This window comes from Gopherus evgoodei, unplaced genomic scaffold (genome assembly GCF_007399415.2).
Source record: "Gopherus evgoodei ecotype Sinaloan lineage unplaced genomic scaffold, rGopEvg1_v1.p scaffold_40_arrow_ctg1, whole genome shotgun sequence".
In the NCBI taxonomy this organism is placed as follows: domain Eukaryota; kingdom Metazoa; phylum Chordata; order Testudines; family Testudinidae; genus Gopherus; species Gopherus evgoodei.
In genome coordinates, this window is record NW_022060061.1 from 1,828,284 (window position 1) to 1,839,231 (window position 10,948).

The window sequence follows — 10,948 nt, forward strand, 5'->3', positions numbered from 1 at the left end:
TGCTCTAACCACCAGGCACCACTGCCCTCCCCAGGAGTCCTGGCTCGCAGCCCCCCTGCTCTAACCACCAGCCCCCACTCCCCGCCCAGAGCCAGGAGAGAACCCAGAAGTCCTGGCTCCCAGCGCTCTGCTCTAACCACCAGCCCCCACTGCCCTCCCGGAGCCGGGGAGATAACCCAGGAGTCCTGGCTCGCAGCCCCCCTGCTCTAACCACTAGCCCCCACTGCCCTCCCGGAGCCGGGGAGATAACCCAGGAGTCCTGGCTCGCAGCCCCCCTGCTCTAACCATTAGCCCCCACTCCCCGCCCAGAGCCAGGAGAGAACCCAGAAGTCCCGGCTCCCAGCGCTCTGCTCTAACCACCAGCTCCCACTGCCCTCCTGGAGCTGGGGAGAGAACCCAGGAGTCCTGGCTCCCGGCCCCCCCTGCTCTAACCACCAGCCCCCACTGCCCTCCCGGAGACAGGGAGAGAATCCAGGAGTCCTGGCTCCCAGCCCCCCCTGCTCTAACCACCAGCCCCCACAGAGCCAGGGAGAGAACCCAGGAGGCCTGGCTCCCAGTGCTCTGCTCTAACCACCAGCCTCCACTGCCCTCCCAGAGTCAGGAGAGAACCCAGGAGTCCTGGCTCCCAGCCCCCCCCTCTGTAATCACCAGCCCCCATTGCCCTCCCAGAGCCAGGGAGAGAACCCAGGAGTCCTGGCTCCCAGCCCCCCCGCTGTAACCACCAGCCCCCACTGCCCTCCCAGAGCTAGGGAGAACCCAGGAGTCCTGGCTCCCAGCCCCCTGCTCTAACCACTAGCTCCCACTGCCCTCCCAGAGCTAGGGAGAACCCAGGAGTCATGGCTCCCAGCCCCCACCCCCGCTGTAACCACCAGCCCCCACTACCCCCCAGAGCTAGGGAGAGAACCCAGGAGTCCTGGGTCCCAGCTCCCCCCCGCTCTAACCACCAGCCCCCACTGCCCTCCCAGAGGTAGGAAGAGAACCCAGGCATCCTGATTCCCAGCTGCCTGCGCTAATCAACAGCCCCCACTCCCCTTCCAGAGCTGGGGAGAGAACCCAGGTGTCCTGGCTCTCAACTAGGGTGACCAGACAGCAAATGTGAAAAATTGGAAGGGGTGGAGGGTAATAGGAGCCTATATAAGAAAAAGACCCCAAAAGCAGGACAGTTGGTCACCTTACTCCCAGCCTCCCACTCTAACCCCTAGATACCACTCTCCTCCCAGAGCTAGGGAGAGAACTCAGCCCCCACTGCCCTCCTGGAGCTAGGGAGAGAACCCAGGAGTCCTGGCTCCTGGCCCCCTGCTCTGACCACCAGACCCCACTCCCCTCCCAGAGCTAGGGAGAGAACCCAGGAGTCCTGGCTCCTGGCCCCCTGCTCTGACCACCAGACCCCACTCCCCTCCCAGAGCTAGGGAGAGAACCCAGGAGTCCTGGCTCCTGGCCCCCTGCTCTGACCACCAGACCCCACTCCCCTCCCAGAGCTAGGGATAGAATCCAGGCATCCTAGCGCACACACTATAACCACTATACCCGCCCACCCTCCCTCCCAGAGCTAGGGCTGCCAACAATCCAGGATTGTTCTGTAGTTTCCAGGAACTAAAAAATAATCTTTAATTAAAGATCAGTTCATATGATGAAACCTCCAGGAATACATCCAACCCAAACTGACAACCCTAGACAGAAGACAAGTGCTGACCTCTTCCCCACTGCTCTCCCTGAGCTGGGGCTGGAAGCCAGGGGTCCTGACTCCCGACCCCAATCCACTGACCATGCTGTCTCTAGAACCTAGTGGACATAAGAATGGCCACATTGGGTCCGACCAATGGTCCATCTAGCTCAGGATCCCCCGACCGTGGCTGGAGCCAGATGCCTCAGATGGAATGAATGGAACAGGGTAATTATTGAGTGATCCAGCCTGTCGTCCAGTCCCAGCTTCTGACAACCAGAACACCCAGAGCATGGGGCTGTGTCCCTGCGCATCTTGGCCAATAGCCACTGAGGGACCTACCTTCCATGAACTTATCTAGTTCTTTTTTGAACCCAGTTATACTTTTTGCCTTCACATATCACATGGCAAGGAGTTCCACAGGTAGACTGCATTGTGTGACAAAAACACAGCCTTAACTTTGTTTTAAACTTGTTGCCTATGGATTTCACTGGGTGAACCCGTTCTTGAGTTAGGTGAAGAGGTAAATAATACTTCCTTAGTCACTTTCTCCACCCCCGTCATGATTCTGCAGACCTATTCTATCAACATTTCCCACACACACACACACCTGCTGTTATAAAAAGTGCCTTCGACAGTGTATTCCCCTTCCCAGATAGGAATAATTACATTGCACCTTCATACGGGAATAACACGGACAACCCCGGGGGAGGGGGCGGCGTACCAGTTTCAACTAGCCCAGTGCAGCTAAAAAGTGGTACAATCTGTGTGTGTTTGGACAAGGCCTTAGTCTCATTGACCATCAACAGGGCGAGTTCTAGAGTTTTAATGATTTCAGGAGAGAAGTGGCTGTCCTGGCAACACACGATCTGTACATAAACCAGACCTGAGGGTCTAGGTCATTTCTGAAAACGGGACATAGGTTCTCCCATGTTTGAAAATGGCACCTGCAGACAAGTCCCTTGGCAGCCCTGCATTTAGCAGGTTTAAGATAGCAGCAGCTTGCGAGCGTTTCCATTGCAGCTATTCCCTTCCCTTCCCTGCAAAGTCCCAGCTACCTACTTTCCTCCCCCACCATTCTTCAGGCTTGTTACTATGAAGCAGGAGAGACTCGAAGGTTCATCACAACCAGCCGGGTGTGTGCTGTCAGCGAACCACATGGTTAATCAGTTAGGGCCAAAGTTTAATGGAGGTTTATTTTAGTCTGTCCTTTCCTTTACTATGGACAGAGGACTAATGGAGCAGATGCAGGGGACGAGGGGCGGGACACAAGGGTGAGGGGCACTGTATAAATATCAGAGGGGCAGATGTGAATCCCCACTAGAGGAGGTTGCCTGCAATCCTGGGAGGAGGAATCTCATATACACAGGATACAGGCTCTGCCCTTCCAGAGTTACGCCAGAAGGGTATCGACAGAGCTGATACAGGGTGTTTGAAGGTCTGGCTGGCTGGGAGCTCTGTGGAGAAGGCAGGATCCCTGCTGTGGCTTGGAGAAGCCAGAGTTCTTGCTGGGTCTATGGCTTAGAGTCATTGAAAAAATGCGGCCCCCTAAGTCCAGCCCTAACCGGGGTGTGTGTCAGTCCACTTCAGAATCAGAGCTGGAGTTTGAATAGTCTGCCACGAGAGAGGAGCTGAGGCTGACGGAGCAGGAGGTGCTGGCAGTGCCCTCTGCGGGGAGGATATCGCTGTCGGCCACGGGGGAGCTCTGCTGGGGTGTCCCACGGGCTGCGCTGTTGCAGCTCTGCCCGCCAGTTCGTGCCCCGTGCTCCATGCTCTCTCCCGCGCTGCGCAGGCTCTCGGGCCCCTCCCTGGATTTGCGGCGCACAATGCCCAAGTGGCCGATTGCAATGTGTGAGCCGCCAGTGAGCGCCTTCTGGGGCAGGGCTTTCCCGGCGAGCCCCAGCTTCTTAAGCGTGTTGGTGGCTTTGCCAGCTGCAGCCTGAGCAGGGGGGAACCAGGAGCGGCCAGAGATCTCTGTGCGCTTCAGCTTCTGTTTGTCCTCATAAGCTGGAAGGAGAAGGAGGGGCAGCAGGGTAGTGACAGGCATCCACAGAGGGCACCTGAAAGCTCCAATGTCATTGGGAGCATTGGCTCAGGGCTCCTGCCCTGGGACCAACATGATGCTCCTGTGCTGAACAGCACACACTGATCTACGGGGCTCAGAGACCCCCAGACCTGAATGCCGCTCCCCTCAGAGCCCACCCCCAAATCACACGTCAGTAAGCGACAAAGCCAGGGCTAGAACCAAGGAGTCCGGGCTCCCGCTCCCACTCCCTCCACCAACGCCGGGAATAGAACCCAGGAGTCCTGGGCTCCCACTCCCTCCCCCAATGCTAGGACTAGAACCCAGGAGTCCTGGCTCCCTCTCCTCCTGCTCTAATCACTAGACCCTACCCCTCCAAAGCAAGGACTAGAACCCAGGAGTCCTGGCTCCCCCGATTTGTTCATCCCCAATGTAAATCACATCCAACTGACAGTATCAGTGGTGACCGTAAGCCTACGTTGCCCACATTCCTCAGGCCAAGACAGGGCCCTGAATCACTCTATGCACAGGGCCCCCCAGAAGACCCGAGGCAGCCCCCACCCACAGCCCCAGCCCCAGCCGGCAGCACATACAGTCCAGGCTGTGGTACTTGAGCAGGGCTGCCAGGCGCCGGTCCTCCTCCGTCTCCTGCACCAGAGGGATGCTCAGGTTGGCCTTGGTCTGCAGAGCCAGGTCCTTCTCCTCTTCCTCCTGGAGAATCTTCTCCTCCTCCTGAACAGGGGAGGGACAGGATGGTGAGAGAGTGCCCAGCCAGCAGCATCTACAGTAAATCATTGAAGCTCAGCCCTGGGTAAATCCCGCTGGCTTGAGCAGAGCTGTGCCTGCTTACGCCAGGGTTAGACTTGGCCCCTGATCTAGTGGCCATGAGACTGATGCTGCAAGGACTGTCCAGGACAGAGAATAACAGAGACACATCACTGAACTGCCACAACGTCTAGTGCAAAGGGCAGTCTTAGCAAGTCCTTCCTCCAGCCCAGCACCACCACCCAGCTCTCCCCTCTAGCACCTTCCAGCCCCAGATCGTCAAGCACTCTATAAAGGAGGCCAATATCATTATCCCCATTTTACAGATGAGGGAACTGAGGAACAGGGAGGGGAGGGGACCTGTCCAAGATCACCCAGCAGAGCTCAGGTCTCCCAAGTCCCAGTCCTGTGCTCCATCCACGAGGTCACACTGCCTCCCAAAGGGCCAGGAGGGTCCCAGCTAGGAGCAATGCGCAATCACACGGCTCTCAGTCCCTGCTCACCCTGAACTTCCTGCGCAGCATACTGTTGATGGCGAAGTCGTCCTTCCAGGCACTCTGGGCCTCCTGGATGTTGGACAAGGTGGGGATGGCTCTCTGCAGCTTGCTCTGGTCCACGGTGCCATGCTCGAGCCGGTACATGGCATCTGTCTCTAGCTTCTTCTTCTCCTCGTGTTCTGGAGGCAGAGGGACAGACACACGGACTCACCGGTGGGGTCTGTCCGCCCAGCCGCTGACAGGAGCAGGGCCTGCTCCTCCCTGGGCTCACCTGTGGTCAGGATCTGCTCGTTGTCCTGCATGTCCCAGCGCTCCTCCTTACGCTGGGCCCCACTCACGATGACGTAGTCACAGTTGGCCGGGTCCGTCTGCATCTCGATGTAATTGACGCACAGGTGGCACTTCATCCGAAACCTGGCACCCAAGGGGACAGGCTGGGGGGTTATCTCCTGGCCACCTCCTTGAAGCCCCAGCCAGACTCCAGCTCTCCGGCCTCTGCGCCTGACCCCTGCTAGAGGGATCTTACGCCAGCTCCTGAAGTCTCTGGCACGTGATCCTGCCAGAGACAGGATATTGTGCTAGCTGGACCCCAGTCTGAGCCGCTGTGGCTGCATGGGGCATAAGAAATCCCAGGAGCTGCTAGTTTTATTTCTCTTTAGCTATGGGGAGGCTGGCGGGGGGGGGGGGGGCAGCTTCTGCCTCTATCACAATATGCCATGCACTTGTGGAGCCAGCTCATCCCAGCCACGTGCTCCACAGACACTTACTTCGCCTCTCAGTATTATCCACCCGGCAGGTGTGTGTGTGCAGGGTGGGAAATCGAGCATGGGAGGGGGAGAGAGCAAGGACTAATCCAGTTGAGTGGCAAAGCTGGGAATCGTCTCCCCCACTCTAATCACTAGACCCCACCCCCCTCCCAGAGCTGGGAAGAGATCCCAGGAGTCCTGGCTCCCAGTCCTGTGCTCTAACCACAGGCGCATCCCTAGGGGAACAGGTGGCGGCGCACAGAGCCCAGAGGATGTTGCTTTAAATCCAGCTCAGCTCAGCAGCAGGGGGCTGTTCCCTCCCCTTCTGGGCAAGAGGCAGGCAGGGGCTCTGGGGCCCATTCTAACCCTGACTGCTTTGCTGGGGGAGGCCATTTGGGGCCAGAGACAATGGTGGGATTCTGCGATGTGGCCCAGTGGCCCCCCCAGACGCAGCTCACCCAAGTCACTGCTCTGCCCAGGTTCAGCGCCTGGGAGGTGAGACAGGGAGGAATGTGAGCTTTCCACACCCACCTGTAGATGGGGGTGGTGTAGTAATTCCCAACTTTCTTCTTCTCTGCGTTGTACCGGACACCTGCGACAGACACAGCTGATGAGCCTGAAGCGCCAACTCCACCCACATCCCGCATTTCCCTCCAGCACTAGCAAGGATGCCATGTCTACCTGGGCTCTCAAGCTATGCTGGGAATAGGACCCAGGAGTCCTGGCTCTCAATCCCAGGGTTCACAGACGCTCCACATTGTCAGCAGCAAGACTACACACTTTTGGACAAGTCCAGTTCACACAGCGAGTTGAGGTATGAGCTGGCAAGAGAACTCAGGAGTCCTAGCTCCCAAAACTGCCCCCCCAGTGTCCTCCCACAGCTGGCAAGAGAACCCAGGAGTCCTGGCTCCCAAACCCGCCCCCCAGTGTCCTCCCACCGCTGGCAAGAGAACCCAGGAGTCCTGACCTGCCCCTGCTGTAATCACTATCACTCTCCCCTCCCAGAGCTGGGACCAGAACCCTGAAGAGTCCTGCCCCTCAGTCCCTTGCTTGGACCCCACTCAGAACTGGGAGCAGGACCCAGGCATCCTCTCCTCCTAGCCCCCCTGTGCTGACCACTAGACCGTACTATCTCACAACAAGTGGCTGTTCTCTCGTACGACAAACCTTCTCTCCCCATTCTCATCACAGATTCCATCCTTTCAGCACCCTGAGACAGGGGGACGTATCATCACCCCCATTTCACAGATGGGAAACGGAGGTATTGGGTATTGCCCAAAGTCTCACAGGAAGCCTGTGTCTGAGCTGGGAACTGAACCACAGTCTCCCAAGTCTGAGTCCCGTGCCCTACCCACCAGACCGCCTTCCCCACAGCTGCTGCTGGCCGAGCCAAAGCCCCAGGCAGTGCACAGGACATGGGAGGGCCATATCTCCGTAGGAGATGGGAGGGGTGTGTGTGGCGGGGGCGTTATTCAGCCAAGGCCCAGAGGCAGCAGAGAGGACAGCACAATAGCAACCATCAGAGAAAGTAAATTAAACCTGGGTTTGGTCCCTCCCCTAAAATCAAGGAGCCAACCCCCTAAGGCACCTCCCCCACACACACCCTGGGACATCCCCTGTCCACCTTCTCAATCCTGCCATGGCTCAGCCCCCACCACTGCCAGGAGCACAACTGCCTGGGCATGGCCCTGTGCGCCGAGCATCCGGAGGATGGAGGCCAGAGCTCCAGTCAGGCTGGGCACACCCAGGGTGCTAGGTGAGCGCTGGGCAGATCCCTGGGAGAGCGGGAGCTTACCCATTCCAATGTGATTCTTGCAGCCATCGCACCAGATGTTGTAGGGCATCTCGAACCTAGGAGAGAGCAGCCAAGACGGTGCTGGTCACCCTGGTGCTAGAACCCCACGGCCTCCCCGGCCAACAACCACTGAGCTGGAGCAAAGGGGCGAAGCACAGATAGCAGCAGCTGAGTCAAGAGCCCACAAACAACCCAAATTCTGCCTCAGGCTGAATGCAGGGAGCAGAGGGGACCTGGCTTCTTTAACCACCGACAGTCAAGCATCCCCAACACAGAGAGTTTGTGCCCGTTACTTCTAGGGGAGGCAACTGCACTGCCTCAGCTGGGGGCTAACCCCAGTGTCCTCCCTAAAGCACCACTCAGTGTAGCTGGGAGAATAGAACCCAGGAGTCCTGGCCCCTGAGGCCCCTAGACCCCAACCTTAATCCAGAGCTGGGAATAGAACCCAGGAGTCCTGGCCCCTGAGGCCCCTAGACCCCAACCTTAATCCAGAGCTGGGAATAGAACCCAGGAGTCCTGGCCCCTGAGGCCCCTAGACCCCAACCTTAATCCAGAGCTGGGAATAGAACCCAGGAGTCCTGGCCCCTGAGGCCCCTAGACCCCACTCTTAATCCAGAGCTGGGAATAGAACCCAGGAGTCCTGGCTTCCCAATCCCCCGCTCTACCTACAAGGCAGAAACCCACGGGTCCCCTCGAGGTGCATTCAGGGGTCCTGAGGGATGGTAAGGGAGCACAGGCTCTTACCTGATGATAAGGATGCCCTGGGAGAGCTTGCGGGCTCTCTCTCGCAATGGGTGACTGTTCCGGTATTTATTAAGGGAGACATGCTGTGCGGGAAAGAATAGAAAGGCAGCCGTTAACCCATAACAGGCCAGCATCAGTTTGGTTCCTAGAACTGGAGCACCGGATCAGACCGACAGTCCCTCCAGCCCAGTATCCCATCCATGGCAGCCGGCAATGCTGGTTGGTTCAGAGGGGGGTGTAAACCCACCATAATATCCCATGGAGGAAATTTCATCCTCACCCCCCCAGCTGGAAGTCAGCTCATACAAGGAAGAATGCGGACCTACAGCCTTTGTGATGTTAGCCATGGTGGACTTCGTTCTTACCAATATCACACCTAATCCTGCTTTGAAATATACTAAAATCCTGTAGCAGGGAGTTCCACAGTTCCTTATAAAGTAAGTTACCCTTTATCCACTTAATATATGTAGCCGTTGAATTTAATCTGCTGCCCTCCTGTTGCTTTTTCACAGGAAAGGGGACAAAGTGAGGCCTGACTTGCTTAATTCCCAGTTATTGGTTTCATTCCCAGCTACAGCAGCAGGCTCAGAACTTTGTCCATGAGGCTGACTGGTAAATGCAGCATTCAAGCTGGCAAAAGCAAACCCAGACACCAAGCATCAGCTGATGTGTCTATAACCAGGCCTTGCTGTCCAATCCCTGCTCTTACCTTTGCTGGATCGAAGTCAGGAGGGTAATACTTATTCACGCCTTTTCTTTCGCCCTAGAAGGAAACAAGCAAAAACATAATAAACAAACTCCTACGTCAGGATGCAAGACTCAAGCAGCCGATTTCTTATCTCGGGTGAGATTCAATTCTTTTTATCCATCTGTCTCAGCGATTTCATGAGAATCTCAGCTTTCATTAAAAACAAAAAAGGCAGTTTCCTGCCCCTGAAAGTCATGGCGAAAAGCTTAGAAACTTGGGCTGAGTGACCGGAACAGCTCAGAAGGCTAAGAAAAGGAACTCATGAAACCTCACGATTTTAAAAACAATCTCATGATTTTTTGAGGCCTGACTTGTGATTTTTGAATATCCCGGGATGGCAACATTGGGATCAGCTCCACTCACCATTGTGAAAATTCTCCAGCTCCAAGCACCTGGAACACACAGTCTACGGGAAAAGATAAGGAGAGAAGGTCATTTCCGGGGCTAGAAATAACAACAACTTGCTTTTATGAAGCACTTTTCATCCATAGATCTCAATGCACTTTAAAAAAGAAAGCCAGTATCATTATCCCCCTATTACAAATGGGGAAACTGAGGCATGCAGCAGGAAGGGACTTGCCCAAGATCATCCAGAAGACTAGGGGCATCCGTCCTAAGTCCCAGTCCACTCAGCCACACTGCTTCTCTAGCTCTTTCGCTGCCTGTTAAACTGATCTCACAAGGGTGACTGCAAGCCTGTCCTGCTGGCTGGCTCAGCTCCCAGTTCCCATTGTCCTGGGGGGTCGGGGGAGACAGACTGGTTGTAGCCCGGTTGACCCCACTGCCCTCCCCCCATGCCCAACATACTCAGAACAAGTTTTGGCTTAGTAGTGTAAACAGGCCCCATCTGCGGGCTAAGCATGTCCCCAAGCAGCACGCTAGCCTCAGAGGCTACCAGACAGAGCTATGATGGGGCAGGGAGAAGGGGTGCTGCTGCAGCCCCCCCGTCTCCCTCCCCCAAGCAGAGCAAAGGCCAAAGGGCCCTAAACGAGTCAGCACCAGGAAGCTCTTGGGAACACAAGCCCAAGGGTGGGGTTGGCATCACCAGAACCCCCCCCCCCCCGCCAGTAACTAACATGCATCTGACGAAGCGGGGATTCACCCACGAAAGCTCCTGCTCCAATACGTCTGTTAGTCTATAAGGTGCCACAGGACTCTTTGCTGCTAACACCAGTGTGTGTGCTGGGGGGGGGGCCAGTGACTTCCCCCTCTGCTTACACGGGGGGGGGGCAATAAGGGGCCTTTCTGGGAGTTGGGGACCACTCAAGGGAACCTTCAACCCGCACACACCAGATAACGGGGGGAGGGACACACAGAGAGGGGCCCCTCCCCAGTGCGTGTGCAGCCCGGGGGAGGGGGCAGAGAGGGAGCCCCCCAATATGGGGGGGGCAGAGAGGTCCCTCCAGTGTGCGGGGATGTGGGGGAGGGGGCAGACAGCAAATCCCCCCCCTCCAATATCTGGGCGGGGGGGGCCCTGAGATCTCCCGCCCCCAACGCAAGGGCGATCGCTAACCTTCTCCGCCTCTGCCTCCTCCTCTTCCTCCCTGTCATCAACAGCCGCCTTAGCTCGGCCCCCCCAAGCCCGTGTGGCCCCGCCCCTGGCCCCGCCCCCCAGCTGCTGCAGTACTCACGTGGCGGGCTCTGGCTGGGCTGGGTGCCGCATGGGGCGGGAGCGGGGCTTCCATTGGGGAGCCCGCAAGCCCCAGCAACCCCCGCCCCGGGGAGGAGACTCCCTCCCTTCGCCCTAAATAACAAGGCGTCGGGTTGCCAACTTTGGTTGGCGGAATTCCTGGAACTTGCATCACATGAAATCTTAATTCTTGGAGACTGCAGGACAATCCTGGAGGGTTGGCAACCCTAAACAACCCAAAACTCTGCTGCCCTGTCCGCAGTCTCCACATGGGAGAGAAGAACCAGGTCTTAGCGCTGGGGGAATGGGTCCAAGGGGGAGGGAGGCAGTGAATACT

General features: G+C 57.1%; 1 protein-coding gene across 1 annotated transcript; it reads right to left on the reverse strand.

Moving 5' to 3' along the window:
- Positions 1-2,473: 2,473 nt before the first annotated feature.
- CCDC130 (coiled-coil domain containing 130) lies at positions 2,474-10,560 on the reverse strand. The gene is made up of 10 exons (XM_030546046.1): positions 10,495-10,560; positions 9,345-9,387; positions 8,943-8,996; positions 8,234-8,316; positions 7,490-7,545; positions 6,226-6,286; positions 5,220-5,362; positions 4,955-5,127; positions 4,280-4,418; positions 2,474-3,670 (listed from the first exon to the last, which is right to left on the reverse strand). The coding sequence occupies exons 1-10, from the start codon at positions 10,530-10,532 to the stop codon at positions 3,240-3,242; spliced, it is 1,221 nt and encodes a 406-aa protein (XP_030401906.1). The 5' UTR covers positions 10,533-10,560; the 3' UTR covers positions 2,474-3,239.
- Between the last annotated feature and the right edge of the window lie 388 nt (positions 10,561-10,948).

Bases quoted from the DNA above. Each gene is read 5' to 3' on its own strand.
- CCDC130 (XM_030546046.1), bottom strand. From the start codon at position 10,532: ATGACAGGGAGGAAGAGGAGGAGGCAGAGGCGGAGAAG. The intron at 6,287-7,489 runs GTAAGCTCCCGC...TGTCTGTCGCAG, and splicing joins CAAGAATCACATTGGAATGG to GTGTCCGGTACAACGCAGAG. The intron at 5,363-6,225 runs GTGGGTGTGGAA...CTTGGGTGCCAG, and splicing joins TACACCACCCCCATCTACAG to GTTTCGGATGAAGTGCCACC.